Source organism: Stigmatopora argus, chromosome 11 (genome assembly GCF_051989625.1).
Source record: "Stigmatopora argus isolate UIUO_Sarg chromosome 11, RoL_Sarg_1.0, whole genome shotgun sequence".
Taxonomy (NCBI): domain Eukaryota; kingdom Metazoa; phylum Chordata; class Actinopteri; order Syngnathiformes; family Syngnathidae; genus Stigmatopora; species Stigmatopora argus.
In genome coordinates, this window is record NC_135397.1 from 1,216,228 (window position 1) to 1,237,622 (window position 21,395).

The following is a 21,395-nucleotide window of genomic DNA, read 5'->3' on the forward strand; positions in this document are numbered from 1 at the left end:
GTGACGCTCCTATTGGTGCGTTCAGGACTCGGCTCTCACACTAGTGATTTTCATATTTTACCTCACACATACCTGTCAACCTCTGCCGATAACTGCCCTTATAAATGATTATGATTCCCCTTACAAACCCCCCAAAAACCTTACAAACACCGTACGACTCGTACGGTGTTTGTAAGGTTTTTAGGGGGTTTGTAAGGGGAATCATAATCATTTATAAGGGCAGTTATCGGCAGAGGTTGACAGGTATGCTCACAGGTTAGTGGAGAGCCATATGCACCCATGGAAAGAGCCACATATGGCTCCCGAGCCATAGGTTCCCTACCCCTGAGCTAGCGTTTGACATGCGTGACAAGCGAGGAGAACCACCAAGAAACGGCTCGCGGAAGCGCAAACTTTAGCGCTAGGACTTTGCGACGGACCCAGACTAGAGTTTCCTGGATTATCCGAGATTGAAGTTTGTCAACTGCTAAGTAGTACAGCCACATTTATATTCCGCAAACAACAACAACAAGCGCTTAACAACAAGCGCTTAAGTCGAATTATCTGATAGGAATCGAAAGCAAAGCTGCTAAGGGAGGGTTGTTGGTGACAGTGGAGTTCAAAGTAAAGCAAGAACTGAGCTGATTAACGTCAGCGTCGTCGGAGAAGATGGCAACCCGTGGAACGTTGGCTTTGCCGCTTAGGAAAGTGGCGAAGGAGAAGCGCCCGCATAAAAGCCAGCTGGCTCTCATTAGACCGTCGGCATATTTGTCTCACCAAAGAGACCGTCGGGGTGGATTAGCCCTGATTGGGTATCAATTGATTATGAGGTAATTGAAGATCTGTCAAATTGCCGGAAAAGCAAGATGGAGTTGTTCTACAGTGGAGCGGAGCCATGGGAAATACGACGGGGGAAAACACAAATCTTGAAAGCGATTTAGCACAAATACATGTGGTTTTTCCGCTGCGAGATGGCTTCCAGGTTTGAAAAATATATTCCCCCATTGCTCAGTGAATCACGACAAGAGCTCCAAAACAAAAATCAGGTTCACTCGGACAAATAATCAGTTTGTTTGAAGACAACTACGATTATTATCAATTCCTACTTCACTTTTTCCTGCATAATCCATCATCAAAAGGATGATAATCCCATGAACCAATATTGTTTATAAAAACAAAACTACAATTTCCAAAGAGAGATGATCAGACAGTAAACAAACTCACACAAATTATTCTCCTGTCTTATTCAGTCTTTTCGAACGTACACCACAAAACAATATTTGTCGTTATTTTCCCGGTCCTGCAATACATTTTCCTCCACCGCATGACAATCCCCAATTTTGCTATTTTTGCTATTTTTTTTCCCCGACATGTTCATTCCCGATCCCGTCTATGATGTCAGCAAACGAAACAAAAGCTTTGCCAAGCCCAACTTTAAACAGCTTCAGCACTTACCGAGTTACCTTCCATTTTTCATATTAGAAAAATAAATCACGTCAACGGACTAGCTCGGGACGGCTATTAAAATGCCCAAAACGGCGGTGCCTTTCCTAATTAGCCGACAACCTTGGCCCGTTTTCAGACAGGCTTCGGAACGAGAGACACCTCGACGGAAGATCCCTCGCCACGGAGGCGTTTCGTCTCCGGGAGTGGACGTCGGAAAAATCACTTAATGCGATGCAGAGCCACTTCGACGGACTTGTTTGTTTTTCTGCCGCGGGCCCGGCCCCCCAAAAAAAGGAATAGTTCATCTATCATTTTCCCGGGCGAGAGTTGTCGGTGACACCCAGGGTCGCGGACCCCCGCGTCTGCGCCCTTTGAAGAAAGCCATAAATCAATCTGGCCACTATTACTTAAAATTAATTGCGCTTTAAAAACTTTTACAGGCTGTTTATTATACGTGCGAGAGGATGATTTATGTGGACTGCGAGAGTCACTCCCTTCTAATTGCTATTGTTTTTCCCCCGTTAGCGACTCCGCCGTGACCTCCTGACGGGAGGGTCCATACATTGGCTTGATGAGTGACGTTATTGAATTCGGGGGTTACCTCTACTTACGAAAATTTGTTGGTTTCAGGAGTGGTATTTTTTGGGGGAGAGTAGAGATGCATTTTAGATAGAAATTGTCTAATTTGTTCCATGGTCCTCAATGTACAGCTAACTTACACTTATTTAGGTCTTTTGCCGATTAAACGTAGCTTATGGAGAAGCACCATCAATTTCGTCACACGCAGTTTCTGCGTGTGATGACAAGTAGGCTTTTTGTGTTGTGGTAATGACGACATGGCCTATGTCCGATTATTATTATTATTATTATTATTATTATTATTATCTCTACTTGCAAAGTTAATTGGTTCTAGAAGTGGTTTTGTAAATTGGATTTTTCGTAAGTAGAGGCATATTTTACATTGAATTAGTATTATTTGTTTTACGGTCTTTGTTACTAAACAGTGTCAAAAGAAAACAGTATGGTCTTGGTTTGGAGATACAGATTCCCTTAGCCAATGGGAGGCCAGCAGAGAGTTGGGAAAGTAACTTGACTACGACTATTTCAAAATAAAAATTGGTACAGGAAATGTATTTGCGTTTCGGGGAATGTTCGTTTTTTGTATCTTGGAACAAAAGGGTTGACGTTTTGTATCCTGAATACTATGTATCTAGGTATCTAGAGGCATTTGTAAGTAGAGGTACGACTGTACTACACAGAAACTACTACAAATTGCACCAATTTTGTATGAAAGGTGCGAGAAACACACAAAAAATGAGAAAATTAGTTATTAAAATGAATAATGGGCACAGGAAATGTATTTACGTTTTGGGGAATGTTTTTTTTTCGTATCTTGGAACAAAAGGGTTGACGTTTTGTATCCTGAATACTATGAATCTAGAAGCATTTGTAAGTAGAGGTACCACTGTACTACACAGAAACTACTACAAATTGCACCAATTTTGTATGAAAGGTGCGAGAAGCACACAAAAAATGAGAAAATGAGTTATTAAAATGAATAACAAAATTGTTTTTGTTCTTTAAAGGGTGTCGTTCGGCAACCGACAAAACATACCAACACACGCAAGCGTAAACACACAACTAGCATAGCTAAAATTGCAGTGGGATTTAACGTGGTCCTTTGCTAGTGGTCTCCAAGGGGCGAGATTAATTTTGCCTCTATTTACTTTAAGACGTACCGAGTATTTATTATAAAATGACTGGGAGAAAGGGAATAAAGTAGCGCCAAGTGAAGCTTTGTCCTTTGTAAGTCTGGCGTGCACATCTCGGTTGAAAATATCATTAGAAAAGGACGGCAACAAATCAGGCGTCTTTAAAGACTCACCACGGGCTTCGGCTAAAGCCAGAGAGCAAATAAACGGGCCTCCAAAGGCCAGCCATCGGAGACGACCGTATTTCCAAACAAGTATATTTGATCCCGAAGGACCCATTTCTTCCGTAAAATGATTTAGCAACGGTGGCAACGGCGCATTCGCAAAGCGCTATATTACACACTGTTTGTTATTTTTGAGAAGTCGGAGAAGTCATAACTCTTGACATTGTACATTTTACTGTCATTTTTAAAAAATGAAAGCCAAAGAAAAATGCCTTCTTGCCCTTGGTACTTCAAAATAACCCACAATCATTTACCCCAGGGGTGCCGAAGCTTTTTTTTCTCCGGGGAAGGAACGCTTTTCGAAAAATAAGGACGCAAGGGTCAACATGAAATCTGGTAATCAGGTAAAATATTATTTTAAAAATATTTACTCAATGTGTGCCATTTTTTAAAAGTGTCTAGCTCTACCTAGTGTTCAAGTAGTGAACTGCAAATGAATGTCGGCTCAACGCAAGCTTCTGGTGCAAGTTAAGTCAACGATATTTTCTTGATTTGCTGGCAAACACCAAAAACTGGTTTGGACCCCCTCGATGTATCCCATAACGCACAATTATGAGTTTGACAGTCTGTCGTAAATTTGGACGGATTTCCTCTCGCTCAAACTTTATACGAAATGCTGTCTGCTGTAGAACAAGTTAGTGGTGATGTTCTAAAGATCCAATTTGAAGACTTTCCTGGCTCTGTCAATGTCAATTCCCGTGAAGAACCGCTCGCCAAGTCTGTTTCATATGTTACGTGGGAGAAGAATGTTAAAGGAAGAAAAAAAAACGTGTGTTCGGGCAAGGACGTCAAGTCAGGGAAAATTTAAGTGACGTCCGAGGAGAGTTTTAATCGCTCTGACGTCGTCCCGATCGTTGTCTTAACCTTGATTGTATTTTACTTACAACGAACATTGGGACGGGAGTCCATGTTCTGGTTTAGTTTTCTGAACGCTATTTTTATTTAGGGCTTTTTTGGACTGTTTTTTACGGCGCAGTCCCCGTTTGAACAGACACAGACATGGTGAGGTCGGAGGAACCGAAGCCAAGAAGCACCACACGCACTTTCCGAAAGTAGAGTCCAAAGGGTCCTCGGCGGTTTATCACCGTGACCTCTAAGGCCTCATCGGGAATTATCACATTATGGCATTCCAACACGCCCAATTTCCAAAAATATAGCTGGAGGCTTTTCCAGCCTGAGTCAGCTTGACGTTGTGGTTTTGGAGAACACTTCAATTGCCCTCTATGGGTTCTCGTGTTTGTACGTTTTGGGTATCATGTTATTTTGTTTATTCGTTTAATTTTACGGTGTAAAACCGTGTGTTTACTTGGCGTGTTTTGTCAGTTGCCACACGTTTGGCTCCTCCTCTGTCACGTCTCGGCCTTTAACAACAATACAAAATGTTTTAATGGCTTAACAAAACATTTTCCGATCGTTTTGGTGTGTTTCTCACATCTTTAAGACAAAACTGTTACCTTAAATTGTTAACTGTGTCTGTATTCTCACCCTCTTGCTACTGTGACAATGAAATTTCCCAAATACAGGATGAATAAAGTTATCTAATCTAATCTAATCTTAAATCATTTGGGAGAATATTGAGGACAAATGAGAGCATTCACATTCTCTGCTCCCGAAAAATCCAAGTTACGAAACCACGTGGAACTGATTAACTGTGTGGGCAGGGGGGTTAGCGAGTTACTATACCATACTACAAGGGTATCAGACTCGGGTTGGTTCGCGGGCCGCTTTAACGTCAACTTGATTTCACGTGGGCCGGACCATTTTAGATATAATATTTAGATTTTTTTAAATAAATGGATTAAAAGAACTGGATTAGAATTCCTGAATATTCCGTTTTTTATAGATCTAAAACAATGTTTATTTGAGCTTTTTTTTAAAATATATTTTTAGATTTTAAAAAATGATTTTTGAACTAAAAACACAGAAAAAATGGATTAAAAAATTACAATTATTGATTTAAAAGGGGGGAAAACAGGAAATTGAATATACATCTATACTCTTCATTTTAATTTGATCCTAAAACAGAAAGTTGGCACTAATGATTTACTTTCCCGGGCCGCACCAAATGATGCGACGGGCCAGATTTGGCCCCCAGGCCGCCACTTTGACACCTATGCCATACTATATAAACGTTGAAAATTCTTGTCGAGTCGCAAGCAGACAGGTTTGTATCTACACGAGGCAATTAGTAGGCCCTTCGACGAGGACGAGAGGGTACTTGTTTACAAGTAAACATCCAAGTGCCATTAGTTCCTCCCAGTTTTGGACAAAGCTTTTAAGTCACATCAACGCATTGGTGTATTTTCTCAACGCTTAACGGCAGCCAGACAGCTAATTACGATCCCCCGTAACGAGGCAGGTCGCACGGTACGAGGCTATGAAAAGCTTCCCACTTCAAGAGGCTGGAAAGCAAGCGAGGATCTAATGACAACGTCACGCCGGCTGTTAATTGGTCGCCGGCACCATCGGCGAGCTCCAAAATCAGGCGGACTTGGCGTTTAACGGTAGCTAGGAAGTCCTCGCGGCGTTTAACGGGAGCTAGGAAGTACTCGCGGCGGATAACGGGTCGGCAAAAAGCCGACACGTCGCATCTCGTCTGGCTCAAGACAAACGGGACGGAAAAGATTGGTCTACGTCCCCGGGCCCAGACGGACACTTTTGTGTAGCCTCGGCTAATGAGGAAGAGTGAGAGCTAAAGAAAAATATATAATAAATAAATTCCACCGCGGATGGAGAAAGTGGGAGTACGGTGGGAAGTGGATGCGTCTTTCTTTATCAAAGCTGCAACCTTTTGCTTTGCATAAGAAATAAATAATCATCTACAGCTTGTTCAAAGACACGGAGACACAAAGACACACACGTCATGTCAGCTAGAATCAGTAATTATCTGCGCTTTGGTCTCCCAGCCAAACATTTCTCCGGCGTTGACAGGCTATGTAAATAAAATCTCCTAAAGTGACTTCAGCATGCCAAAATCACTGTAGAGGTCCCGGGTTTCTTTTTATATAAATTGGAAGAACACTGTTTTCATTCCACTTTCTTCCATCTAGCAAACACGCCACACGGAGGTTAAATTATTTCCGTTTCATCTGGTGACAAGGACGACGAAAGACGAGAGACACTGTCCCCGCTGACTGAAAGTACCTGCAGGGGGGACCTCTACTTACGAATTTAATGTGTACCAGAAGTGCGTCCATAACTAGGATTGAGACATATTTGAACGAGCATAGTAATTTAATCCACGCTCTTCAATGCTACTCATTAAACTCTTTAAAAATGATAAACTTATACACATCTTGTATAAAATATGTATGCAAATGTATGTATAATATACCCCGCACAAGGCCCGGGCTAGCTCTAGCGTCTGCCTACGGGGCGCTAACCCAGGTTACGGCACAATGAAGACACAGCTTCCTTCTAGCCAATGGGAAGCCAGCGAGACGTTGGGACATAGCTAACGGGAAAGCAACTCGAATATGACAATTTCAAAAAAAAACAGATGCAGCAAGTGTATTTACGTTTCGCAGGATGTTTGATTTCACTTCTTAACTTGGATTTTTTTCATATCTTAGGACAAGAGGATAGACAATATTTTGTAAGTAGAGCTAGCTACCCTTCCATTTTGTTCATATCTTGGAAAAAGACAATATTTTGTAAGTAGAGGCATTTGTAAGTAGAGCTACCCTAATTTTCTTCATATCTTGGAACAATACAAGACAATCATTTGTAAGTAGAAGCATTTGTAAGTAGGGCTACCCTTGCATTTTTTCATATCTTTGAACAATACCAGACAATAGTTTGTAAGTAGAGCTACCGTTGCATTTTGTTCATATCTTGAAACAAGAAAATACAAGACAATACTTTGTAAGTAGAGCTACCCTTGCATTTTTTTCATATCTTGTAACAATACAAAACAATAGTTTGTAAGTAGAAGCATTTGTAAGTAGACCTACCCTTGCACTTTGTTCATATCTTGGAACAAGACAATACAAGATAATAGTTTGTAAGGAGAGGCATTTGTAAGTAGAGCTACCCTTGAGTTTTGTTCATATCTTGGAACAATACAATACAAGACAATAGTTTATAAGTAGAAGTATTTGTAAGAGCTACCCTTGCATTTTGTTCATATCTTGGAACAAGACAATACAAGATAATAGTTTGTAAGTAGAGGCATTTGTAAGTTGAGCTACGCCTGCATTTTGTTCATATCTTGGAACAATACAAGACAATATTTTGGAAGTAGAGTTACCATTACATTTCCCTTTTCCCGTGCGCTTTTAAATCCCCTTGCTCCTTATTGGCCGACCACCGATCCATTTTTTCCTTCCCTTTTACCTCCCGGGCTCACCCGGAGACCCCCCCCGCCCCCTCGAGACCGTCAGACGACAAAGCGAAGCTAAATATTTCATGACCTCACAATTACATGCGATCAAATCAAGGCGAGGCGTGATCATTCGCCCCGCATTATCAAAGAGGCAGAAGAGGGCAAGTGAGAGCCAAAGAGAAGGTTTCAAGTCACTTTTATCCCCGCCTCTAATTAGTCCGCCTGGCCCCAAAACGAGGGCGGGAGGGACGGCATCATTAAGCGACGCTGTACGTGAGCTGTCACTCCGATGGCCAGACGCGTCACGCTGGCCGACGCTAGCGCGAACGGACAGCCGCCCGTCGGCTTTGATCTGGGCTGATGCTTACGGAAATCGGGTCAGCTCGTGGTCACACACACACACACACACACACACACACACACACACACACACACACACACACACACACACACACACACACACTCTTAAGGGATACGACCGCTCTTATCGGACACTTATAGTCGAGTGTTTAGGGAAAGAGAAAGATATGAAAAATGTGGTGCAAAACCGAGTGGGTGAGGGAACAAGAAAAAATAAACATAAAAAACAGATAAGGGTCTGGACTTACTGCGTCTGACTTGGGCTTGACCACCTTCATGAAAGCTCCTCTGGCTTGGGCCTCCATTAATTCTTTTTTGCTGACTTTCCTGGTGTCCAAAAATTTTAGCCATGGAAGTTTGTGGAGGACAAAATATCTGTAAGGAAGAGGTTGGGAAAAATTAGACTTAAAATGAGTTACGTTGAACTGTTTTAACGGGAGGCAGTACCGGGGATGGCCACTGGAGGCTGCATTCAAAATAGAGCAAGGGTGTCAGACTCGGGTTGGTTCGCGGGCTGCTTTAACGGCAACTTGATTTCACGTGGGACGGACCATTTTAGATATATATATATATTTTTTTAATAAATGGATTAAAAGAACTGGATTAAAAACCCTGAATATTCCGTTTTTTGTAGATCAAAACAATGTTTATTTTACCTTTTTTATATATTTTTAGATTTTACAAAATGATTTTTGAACTAAAAACACAGAAAAAATGGATTCAAAAATGACAATTATTGTTTTAAAAGGGAGAAAATCAGGAAATTCAATATACATCTATATCTATCACTTTAATTTGATCCTAAAACAGAAAGTCGGCACTCATGATTTACTTTCCCGGGCCACACAAAATGATGTGGCGGGCCAGATTTGGCCCCCGGGCCACCACTTTGACACACGTGAAATAGAGGGATCCCTATAAAAATGTTTGATTTCACTATTAAAAGTAATGGTTTATATTCCGGTGCTAAATTGGGATTTTATTTGGGGGAAAGTGTGTTGAGACATTTTGGACATGTTATTTGAAATATTTGGGGATGGATTTAAATGAAGTGCGCATTTAGATATCACTATAAATATGATGAATGTGTCCTATAAATTTAAGAATTCTTTTTTAGTGTCTATATATATTTTTTATTACAGTATGTGCATTTTATTGTATTTGTTCATTTTAAAAGGAAGTTCAGAAAAATTGAAATTTAGACCATTTTAATGTAATGGTAAAAACAAATATCAGTTTATTGCTATTGTCAAGTTCTCTCTACTTTCTTCAAATTTTGACCCATGTGACATTTTGCAAACGAAAGGAAGGTACAAAGAATGCAACTTATGGTTGTGAGAAAGCAAACTAAGCATTAATCAGCTGGCATCTAAGTGCTACTTATATTTGGTCCTACCAGTTGCATGTGATCAGGTCTGAAGGGTTATTTCTTGTTCCTTTTTTTTGCCTGTCTTCTTTCAAGGCTGGACTACTGAATCAATATCCTGGTTCATGACCTATGACCTCAGGCAGGAAATGAGGTGAGGAGAGTTTGATTGAGTTTTCTTTTCTGCCCCCTGTTGGTCTGGAGGAGGGGCAGACATATCTTCTCCATAGTTGACTTGACAGTTATTAATAGGGTAGTGCTAATCATAATTACAAGCATGAATCTAATATAAATATTCAAAATACACTCACTGTTTCCATTTCAATTACATTTATAGAATAGCCTAGTATATTTTAAATCAGTTTTTGTTATGTTTTACTAGTGTGCTCAGTTTATGGAAGAAAATATACCAACAAACACAATCTAAACTAAGATAAGAATTCCCACGATTAAAAAAAAAGGTATTTAAAGGATATTGTCAATTATATCCAAAGACAAACGTTACGCAAATCATGTTTGACTCGATTCAGTGCATCGTTTTTCTAATCAAGGCGATTGTAAAAAAAAAAAAATAAAAACGGTAAAACGCACACATCCAGCAAAGACGGCGTCTTTACGCCCGTATAAAACGGATGCCAAATTAACGTTAATGATGTTTCCTTGAAGGTAATAACCTTCAACGGTGACGAGAAGGAGTCGGACACGCAAATAGCATGAAAGGAGACGCACGCTGGCGGAGCTGTCATTCCGTCGCCATCTCTTTCAGACACATTCCGTCTTTCATGGGCCGGCCGGGAGACAAACGTCAACAGATAATGACGGGAATACATCGATGACAACACGGCGTTTCGCGGCTTGGCGGGGAGAGGAGAAGGAAGCGCCGTGTCGGGACCAAAAAAAGGACATGTGGGAGGCCAGGGAGGGGAGGAGACAGGTGGGGGACGCCGGGAATGTGACGACGGTTCAATCGCAAGTTTTACCTGGGCTATTTTGTACTGTAACGTGATTGGTCGACCCCCTGACCGGACGTTTGGTCGCCGGACATTTGGTCGCCGGACTTTGGTTGCCGGACGTTTGGTCGCCCGGACCCAAACGTGCGGCGACCAAACTTCCGGCGCCAAAACAAGGTAAAACAACACGGTGTACGCATCAATAAAAGCCAATAATGGCCCTGAGCAGTTTCACTGAGCCGACGTATAAGAGTTTGTATGTACATGCGTTGTCCCTTTAAGAAGCGACGTCAGTCAGGCAGGGTCTTAACAAGTTTTCCAACAAAAAACAGTAAAAGTCTGGGAAATTTGGAGCTTTTCTTTAGCCTAATACAGTGGTACCTCGACATACGATCTTAATCCGTTCCGGGACTGAGCTCGTATGACAAGTTTCTCGTAACTCGAGGTAAAGTTTCCCATTGAAATGAATGGGAAACAAATTAATTCGTTCCAACTATCTGAAGAAAACACCAAAAACAGGATATTGGATTGGAAAACATGTTTTATTTCTTATAATTCACCATCTATTAACAAAGTAATAAATAACGAGTGGTTTGATAGTAATAATGTGTTTAATAGGAGTAAAATTAGACACATTTCGCGGAGGGGAGAGAACAACACACACGGAGGCGGAGGGGGGGGGGGGGGGGGGGGGGGCTGTTCGGGGTGACTTTCTCCACGGCAACATTGCACTCTTAAACGAACAAACAAATTTAAATTAACTTGGATAACTAAAAAAACAGACACTCAACCTTTAATGTAACTTCAAACAAAACTAAATTCTAAATTAGTTGTAATCTTTTTTACCTTACTTAGTTCTACGGGTTGACACCACCTGGCCGCTCCGCGGAAGTCTTCAAAACAAACGCATCAAGCGTTGTTTGTTTTTGTCTACCCTTCAAAATATTTCGATAATGTCGAATACAAATGTCATCATAATACGATGATGCGCGACCACTTGCCAGTTTGTCAGGGTGAGTCTTTTCAATAAAATCCGAAACCTCTTGCCACTTCGCGAGCATGTTTTTGATATCTATTCCACCGCCTCCTCGCTACTAAGTTCCGGCAACAAATGTTCACGCTCCTGTAGGTCGATTAAATCCTGTCCGCCTGGGCATTTTTTCCAAAAAAGACCAGTTTCATCGCAGTTGAAAACTTGCTGGGGGGTGTAATTTTCCTGGGCGATAATCAAGGCAAATGTCTTAATAAATTCCACCGCAGCTTTCGAATTGCAACTCGCCGCTTCTCCGTGTCGGATTACAGAGTGTATTCCAGATCGTTTTTTAAATGTTTCGAACCAGCCATGACTCGCTTTAAATGTTTGTGAAGTTGTTGAAGGCTCTCCTTTCGTTGATATCATATCTATGTAAATTCGGCTGGCTTTTTCACAAATGGTACACTCGGCCAGGCTATCTCCTGCTAATTGTTTATCTTTTATCCACAATAAAATAAGGCTGTCCATCTCGTCGTGAATGTCACTGCGCCGGTGGGAAATGATAGATAGTCCTTTGGTCGGCCTCTTCTCCTTAATTGCGTCCCTCTGCTTAAGGATGGAGGATATGGTTGACGTATTCCTCTCGTATTGCCGAGCGAGCTCGGTAACACGTACCCCACGCTCATGTTTTTCAATTATTTCGCGTTTCATGTCCATTGTCAACGGTCGCCTTTTCTTAGCAAAACTTTGCCGATCCATTGTAATACGTATTGTTTACCTGGTATGTAAATGTAGACCAAGTGGGGGGAAAACGCGTGTGGAAATGCAAAGTCCGCCCACCAGTGCTCGTAGACATATTTTTTACACGAAAGAGATGCAAAAACAAAAAAATGCCATGGCGACCCGGCTTGGTCGCATAATGAAATTTTGACCGCATCACGGGCGAATTATTCGATCGAAATTTCCCCCGTAAGACGAGCATTCCGTATGACGAACGGTCGTATGACGAGGTACCACTGTAATTAATAGGGCATTGATATGCCAAAATAATAAATCGCAGTTTGTATTTAGGGAATTTGAGCAACAAATGTAAAATGGTAATTATCAATAACCTTCCGGGCGACCAAAAGTCCGGCGACCAAACGTCCGAGTACCGGTCGACCCGAGTCCGCTCTCATTTGAGACTTTAAAAAGGCGGAGAAGTTTGTAATCTGGCAGTCGGATTGCTAATCTTCAATTTATTTGTTCGTTTTCCGTTCCGTTAAAGCTAAAATAAACATTGTTTTAGATCTATAAAAAAATGAATTTTCAGGGATTTTAATCCAGTTCTTTTAATCCATTTATACAAAAAAATATCTAAATATTATATCTAAAATGGTCAGGCCCACGTGAAATCAAGTTGGCGTTAAAGCGGCCTGCGAACCAACCCGAGTCCGACACCCTTGCTCTACTCGAGGGTCCGAGAGCTCCCGGGGCACCGCCCGACTATTTATCGCCGGTCGGCCGGCCGGCCGGCCGTCCGTCCGTCCGACCGTCGTCGCCCCGCGCGCGGCCTAACCTTGTCAGACACGGAATCTACGTGGCGCTCAAATTGACATTTGACGATGTGACACGCGATGAATATTACATTACGCCGACGCAGACGTTGTCACTCAGACGCGAGCGGCGGAGAGCGGCACGCGGCACGGGAAAGCCGGCGTCGTCAGCAAAGTGAAAGGAAGACAAAAAGGGAGGTGAATATTATTCAAGAGAGAGGCACGTGCGCTAAATGATTCATGGGCAACACAGAGTCAGAAACAAGCACTTAGGGCTAAAACAGACAAAAGAGAGTATGCTTTTCGCCTTTTATCACATTTCACGTGAAGGACCCTGACAAATGGTGGTCATATTGCATGGCGAGGGGCCCGCCGTGATGTTTAATGCATCCGCTGCTACGCTAAGGCGGGCTAGTAAACACTCATTTGCGGTGGGGAGTAGTCACACATGAAATCCATTTTGCAAAATGGAGTGTGGAGAGGGTCCGCGTGACAAAGCTTTTAAGGCCGTGCGGTCCCATCCGCAGTTTACTTGGGAAATGTTTAGAGGGAACACGGCAAAGTCGGATACGTGACTTACAAAACGCTACCGAGTAGCGACGGGAAGGGTTCGAGAACAACTTTTATCTAGGTTATTTTGGGTTAGTTCCAATTCAATGTAAAGGGGGCTTTGTTAAAGGGTGCATTAGCAGGCAAGTTAGCATTCAGAGTCGACCTGATGACACGTTTGTGGCTGTGGAATCCATTTTTTCTGTGTTTTTAGTTCAAAAATCATTTCGTCTAATCGAAGAATATATTTTAAAAAGGTAAAATAAACATTGTTTTAGATCTATAAAAAACTGAATATTCCGGGCTTTTAATCCAGTTCTTTTAATCCATTTATAAATTATAAAAAATCTAAATATTATATCTAAAATGTTCCGGCCCACGTGAAATCAAGTTGACGTTAAAGCGGCCCGCGAACCAACTCGAGTCTGACACCCTTGGACTAGACCACTTGTGTCAAAGTGGCGGCCCGGGGGCCAAATCTGGTCCGCCACATCATTTTATGTGGCCCGGGAAAGTACATCATGAGTCCCAACTTTCTGTTTTAGGATCAAATTCAAATGAAGAGTATAGATGTATATTAAATTTCCTTATTTTCCCTCTTTTAAATCAATAATTGTCATTTTTTAATCCATTTTTTCTGTGTTTTTACTTCCAAAATCATTTTTTAAATCTAAAAATATTTTTTAAGAAAGCTAAAATAAACATTGTTTTAGATCTATAAAAAACTGAATATTCAGGGCTTTTAATCTAGTTCTTTGAATCCATTTATCAAAAAAAAATCAAAATATTATATCTAAAATGGTCCGGCCCACGTGAAATCAAGTTGACGTTAAAGCGTCCCGCGAACCAACCCGACCGAGTCTGACACCCTTGTCGTAGGAGAACATACGTACAAAGACGGGACGCACCTGTATCTCTGGTAGTCATCTTCATCGTTATCTGGGCTGACCAACTGATTAGGGCAGGCCTCGTTACCCAGCAAACTGAGATACTCCAACGAGGGCGCCGCTTCCGCCAAGTGCTCCAGCAGGGCCTCAATATCAGTCAGGTGTCAAAGGTCGGACGTCAAGGACCATACGCCGTTAATTACATTAGCATTAGCCCGCAAACGCTTCAGCGCTCAAAGGCGCCAGTCAGCGTCCGGCCGGCCGGCTTCGCGCCAGTCACACAGGAGCGATTGAAAAAACCGCGGGTGACACCGTTTGGCCGCCCTTCCCCTCATCATCTCGGTTTGCTAGGTGGCCGGAACGGTGACAAAATGATGGATGCCCTGCGGTTCCGACAGCCGGCGCTTCCCGAAAACTTTTCGCCCATGCCGGGAAAAAACAAACAGCCCCTAAAGCGGGCGCATTCATCACTAATACATTCACTTGGAAAATGGAGCCCCCAAAGTGTCAAAATACAACGGCGCTAATGCCGCGCTCCAGCTACCAAATGGCAGCGCGCCACCACAGGATGTACATAATTGGCCTATTAGCATGCGCCCGCCACTTCGCCCCGTCCCGGGCGCCCCGCGTTTTTAGTGTTGACTCTGGAAGTGCGCGCAGGTGGAAAGATTTGGGGGATAAACGGGGACGAAAACGGTTCGGAAACCGAGGAGGGAGCTTAGCGTTAGCGGGCGAGTTAGCCGTTTTTGCTAGGTTTCAATGCGAGACCTTGGAAATGTATTCAAGAAGGAAAATATGTATTTTATTTCCCCCAATTTGGAAAAAAAGCTATCTTAGCGTAGCATAACATTAAAGCCGTAGGGGAGGGTTATTAGCAAAAACAATGGCTAATCGGTTAGCCACCACAAAGTAAGATTGCTAATTAATGAAGTCTAATTATGTGGTTCTTGTGGATGAACACAAATATTCTAATGTGCTGAATTGAATTATTTATGGTCATTTTTAATAACTTTTATGCTCTCTTTTGTTCTAGGAAGGTGTTTTTTTGGAATGTAATTCATAATTATTTGAATTTCTGGACTTTTATGCTTGTTTTTCTTCAAAATTTCAGTCGCATATATCTAAATATAGAATAATCAAAAAGTGTACTTTATATATATTTTTGGCAATACATTTTTTTATTTATAGGAGAAATAATGCAATGTGATAAATTGACTTTTGATTGAAATTTGCCTTTGGATATTTTCTATTTTTTTCTGAAGTTTGTTTCACTAGTGTAAATATAAATAATTGTATAAAAGGTCATTTTGGATTAAATCAGGATTATTTCACAAACTGGTTTTTATGCGAAATATTATCGACGCATTTTCAAACGAGCAAATTGAGGGGACAGTGAAGAAAATGATTGTTTGAATTAAGATATCAACATAGTGTTCTTAGCTTGCTTCATAGAAAAGAAAAAAACTGCGTTAGCCGATAAATCTTAGGATTTATTCATTTTTTTTACTTCAGTCAGCCGGTTTAAATTCTGCTTAAGAAAAAGTGGTCGATATCAATCATTTCTCTTTCTAATGTTAAAACGCCAAGTTTTTAAAAAGATATCACGTCATTAGCACTGTGTACATCTAGCTTCAATCTAAAAAAAACATTCATCTCCAAGTGAATCTAATATAAAAAAGGCGAATTTCAGATCTTAAAAAGCATCTCGACATCCCAAAACCAAAAAAACAGCTCGTTACCGATTCAACGCCATTCTCTTTGATAAAACGCCCTTATTATTAACCTAAAATTTAAGTCCACTAGAGGTCCCTGTGGCTCAGAAACGACTCCCCAGTGGAAGTCCTCCACACTCCACGCTTCTCAAGGTACCTCAAAAAACCCCAAAACACCTGCATCTCCCCACATTTTCCAAAGGATATCTTATTCTTATTGAGCGTCAAGGTGTGCAGGCCGGGTAACCTTGGCAACCGGAGGTCGTTCCCCAGCAGATTGTTGTCCACCACCAGTTCTTCCAGCTCGGTGAACGTTTTGAGACCCGCCAGGGACCTGGAACGATAAAGCCGGAGGGGGGGGGAGAAAAAAAAGACGGGGTTACGCCGGGAGATAAATATTTCACACGCTGAAAGAGTTTACGTCCCGGCCCGTCAGTGCGGTAGAAGGGGGCCGGTGACAAGAATTAGGGGCGCTAAAGCTTTCCCCCTGGCATGGCCAGGCAGGCATCGTTCAGAGGGAGGCTGGCAGGATGAGGGATGGGGGTCACTTGTGAGTAGCCAGGATTCAAAACAAAAGGCTTCAGAAATGCGGCGGGCAGGATGAATTTGTCAATGTCTTGTGCCTTGAGGCGCCCGCTTTGGCTTGGCCTGACCCCCAGCCTCCATTCCCAAGACAAATCACTCTGTCACAGTTCACCTTCACTCCCCAGACACAAATTTAACTTGTCATCCATCATTTTCACACAGGAAGCCCAACACGCCGGCCATCGCGCGCCCCAATGGGAGGACAACTTTTTTTTTTCCCTTGGAAAAGACTTAAAGCAAGGGCTGGTCGACGACTTGGACGCAAAGATAAAAAAATGTTAAAGTGTCAGAGTCAAAGAGATAAGACAGACGGACACACCCACATAAAAACAAACAATTGAAACTGGATTATTCACCATAACACTTTCTTCCCTTTACAAAATAACAATCCAATCTGCCAAGGTATTTTTTTTACATGTTCATTCTTTTTTTTTGTAACTGCTTTATCATCACAAGGGTCGCGGGGGGTGCTGGAGCCCAGCGGGGGACGCCCTGAATCGGTGGCCAGCCAATCGTAGGGCAAGAGGAGACAAATGACCGCTCACACTCATACTTAGGAGTGATTTAGCATACAATTAGCCTAGCATGCATGTTTTTGGAATGTGGGAGGAAACTGGAGAAAACCCACGCAGGCTCGGGCAGGACATTCAAACTCCGATCGACCTGGATTTGAACTCGGGACCCGAGAACCGTGAGGCTGACGCGCTAACCACTCATCTGCCAGGCCACCGCTATTTTTTAAATATAATTTATTTTTTAAATATATATATATATATTTATATTTAAATACGATTTATTTTTTAAATATATATATATTTTTAAATATAATTTCTTTTTTAAACAATTTATTTTTTAAATATAATTTCTTTTTTAAATATCATTTCTTTTTTAAATATAATCTATTTTTTAAATATAATTTCTTTTTTTAAATATAGTTTCTTTATTAAATATAGTTTCTTTTTTAAATATAATTTGTTTTTTAAATATGATTTGTTTTTTACATATAATTTATTCTTGAAATAAAATTTATTTTTTACATATAATTTATTCTTTAGATATAATCTATTTTTGTAAATAGAATTTATTTTTTAAATATAATTTCTTTTTTAAATGTAATTTATTTTTGGGTTTTTAATGGGCACTGATGAATTTGGGTGTGTTTTAAGAGAGAGTAAAACTGAGGAAACGAGGCACAGTCTATACAAAATATCATAAGGAGCAAAGAGCCGCCTTCGTTTTAGCCTTGAGCCGTATACGGCTCGAGAGCAGCATGTTTGCCATCCCTCCCTTAAAGTGACAGCGCGCATTTCTGCCCACCCCCACCGTCCTCGCGCACCCAGACATTGGCGCCCTCATCGTAAACATGACGAAGGGCGGTGTCGGGACTGATATTAGGACCGTGCAAAGTTCAAGCTGTAAAAGCAGCAAAATGGCCGAGTGTGCTGTCCAATCCTTCAACACGGCGCGGACGTGTCCTAGCCGCCTTTATGGCCACTTAAATCAAATTCAGACGCGCGACCCCGCGATAGATTTTGCAATCTAAAGAGCATCCCTAATGGCGTTTTTATTCGTCAATAACGACGACGTCGGAGGAGGAGGAGCCGCTACTCTACAAAAGTACGTCTCCGTTCTCCGTTGACGTCTTAAGAGATGCGACGTTAAAAAAATTCTGACTTGCGCCCATCGGAGAACTTTATCGTGACAATCTGCAAATGGGACGCGGCGCAAAGTGTGGAACGTTCGTCACGCTAAAAGACAGCGACAATATGACGAGATTAAAAAAAAGACTGAAATGTCCGCTTGAAGAAGTGTTTAAAATTGACCAAAAGTATCCCATCATCGTAAAACTCTTGACTTCCTGACGGTTATTTTCTATGAATTGAGTTGCTGAACCAAAAACCCATAGATTTTAACAAAGTAGAACCTTAGATGAAGAAAAAAAATGGATCAAGTAGCGTTTCTTCTTCACAAACGAGTACAGTCTGCAGAATTTCCACTCCTTGTGGATTTCCTGTTTGTGGCTCCAGTTTTTTTAGCTAGGTCGACAATGTCTTCTGTGTCTGTGCTTGCTACTGCAACTAAGGAAATTTCCCGAATACGACGTTTTAATCTAATCGAGTAAAAATATTACTATGCTAAAGTCCAGGTCGGTTCACCTGTGCTACCCCGGGCCTGCGTGGGTTTCCTCCGGGTACTCCGGTTTCCTCCCACATTCCAAAAACACCTATGCTCGACTGATTGGACACCCTAAATTGCCCTAGCTTTGAGTGATTGGTTATTAGTCTCCTTGTTCCTCCGACCCGGAGACAGCTGGGATTGCCTCCAGCACCCTCCGCAACCCTCATGAGGATAAAGCGGTTCCGAAAATGAGATGAGACAATGAGTTTTTAGTGTTGCTAACAGCGCAAAAAAGGCTAATTTGACATTTTTTTAACTTTACGCCGATTGGGAGTCGAGCACCGATGGAAAATCCGCGGAGAAAAAACTGGCGAAGCGTTCTGGTCTTCAATCTGTGAGCAGTTCTTGGGATTTAGGGGCGGCTCACTCCCTCGGCTGTGAATTCAACTGATTAAATCAGCCGGCGCTGACGAGAAAACAACAATTAATAAGGCTCCCCACCCCCGTGTCCCCCCTTAACCAAGCAGCTAATAACGTAACCCGCGGGATTCCGGCGCGCAAGCGCGTTTGCATGTGGCAAAAGTTGAAGATTGGCAAGCAAAGTCGTGTTTTTCCAACGCCGTGCCAAACTACACATGAACGCCAATTACACTTGCAAATTAATTGCATGTTTGATTTTTTTTCAGGACTGCACGTCAAGTTAGGTACACTAGTCGCACTGTGCAGTGGAATTAAAACAATATATGCCGTTTGAAAAATTGCATAAAAACGACCATTGGGTATAAAAAGGGTGTTAGTCGAATATTTTGAATTGAATTGAATACTCTGTTTGTCCTTATACAAGTCTAATGAGATTTAAAGCCTCACCGCAAAGTGCACAATAACAACAACAAATAGACAATTAAATAACGCCAATACCTAATAAATAATCAATAAATAAGTTATGAAGAAATAAGTAGTCAACATAATATGTAGTCAAAAACATAAGGAGGGAAGTAAAGAAACAACAACAACAAAAAACACAAATAATCAATAAATAAGTAGAAAATAAATAAGTCGTCAACGTACTAAATAAGTAGTAGTCAACGTAAATAAGTAGTCAACATAAATAAGTAATAAAAAATATAAATAAGTTGGGAAGTGCAAAAATAACAACAAACAAATAAACCGAGAAATAATCAATAAATAAGTAGTCAATAAATAAGTAGCCAACATAATAAATAAGTAGTAGTCAAAATAGATAAGTAGTCAACATGAATAAGTAGTCAAAAACATAAATAAGTAGGGAAGTTCACAAATAAAAACAAACAAACAAATGAACAGAGAAATAATCAATAAATAAGTAGTCAATAAATAAGTAGTCAATAAATAAGTGGTCAATAAATAAGTGGTCAATAAATAAGTGGTCAATAAATAAGTAGTCAACATACTAAACATAGTCAACATAAATAAGTAGTCAAAAAAATAAATAAGTAGGGAAGGTCACAACAACAAAGAAATAATCAATAAATAAGTAGTCAACATAGATTAGTGAACATGAATAAGTGGTATCATAAATAAATAGGTAAAAATAATGACTCAAGTGGGAAGCAGCCTATCCTAACCTTAAGTTTAGTGCCTACATTTTTTATACTTATATATATTTTTACAGCATGTTAAAATGTACACAGCAAAATATACAACCCTAATCTTTGTGAGAAATTAACACCGACCCAAAATATCCTTTGAAATAGCTCTTGTCTTCAGATCTCATTCTATTCGCCGCTAATAATAATAATAGCATTTCATTGAATTTGCCAAGTCATTACGATAAAACATGCGCTGGGATTTATGTTATGCGTAGTTCAAAGTGCCGTTATTGCCTTTCGCCTTTGACGAGGTGAGCCCATGAATCACTCTCTCCTTGGCATAATTATCATCCGCCTGACTATCGCGGCTAATCCGTTACGCTAACGATCTCCGCTTTGCGAGCGCAACGCGACCCGGTGCGTCACGTACGCGTCACGTGCGAAATCGAGTCCCGCTGACAACAACAATAGAAATATTCATTCGGAACAGAGTGTCAAGTTGAAGATGATGATGACAAAGTAGGCGAGGACGGCGGAGCCCATCGATCGATCGGACGGATACCGACGCGGACGGCGTGATGGATGAACCGCCGCTCGACAACCCTCCGACGTTATTGGCTGAAATGTCGTTCCGGCCTCGCGTATCCCGGAGCGCGGCGCTAAGAAAAATGGCGGCTTGGGCCGCTTGACGTGCTTTAACCGGAGTTTTTTCTCATGCGTTGCCGGGTGGGATCACGCGCGACCTTTTCGCCGAAGGCCCTGGCAAATGCAAAAGTTTGGACACCCCTGGCTCAGACGACGACGAAATACCTTGAAACGTCACCCCCGACGGAGGGGCCAACTCGGCAGAGCCACGGTAAAAAAAAAAAAGGGCCAGCTCCCGTTCAGAGGGCGAGAGATAAACGTTTGATGAATTGGATTGGATTGGATTGGATAACTTTATTCATCCCGTATTCGGGAATTGACCAATAGCGCTTGCCATCGTGGCCTTCATGTGTGCATAATGGACTATTCCCATAGCACTTGAGATTGCCTGCCAGGATAAGCTAACAGAATGAATGGGAGACCCGGGGCGGACCCAGGTGGACCCGGACGGACCCGGGCCAG

General features: G+C 41.6%; 1 protein-coding gene across 1 annotated transcript in view; it reads right to left on the minus strand.

The window, feature by feature from the left end:
• The window catches only part of lrmda (leucine rich melanocyte differentiation associated), a 235,249-nt gene that overhangs the window by 65,848 nt on the left and 148,006 nt on the right, over positions 1-21,395 (minus strand). The window contains exons 3-5 of the mRNA XM_077614169.1: positions 16,225-16,351; positions 14,327-14,466; positions 8,294-8,420 (exon numbers count right to left, since the gene is read on the minus strand). Coding sequence (XP_077470295.1) covers positions 8,294-8,420; positions 14,327-14,466; positions 16,225-16,351 — 394 coding nt within the window. The remainder of the gene's footprint in view (positions 1-8,293; positions 8,421-14,326; positions 14,467-16,224; positions 16,352-21,395) is intronic.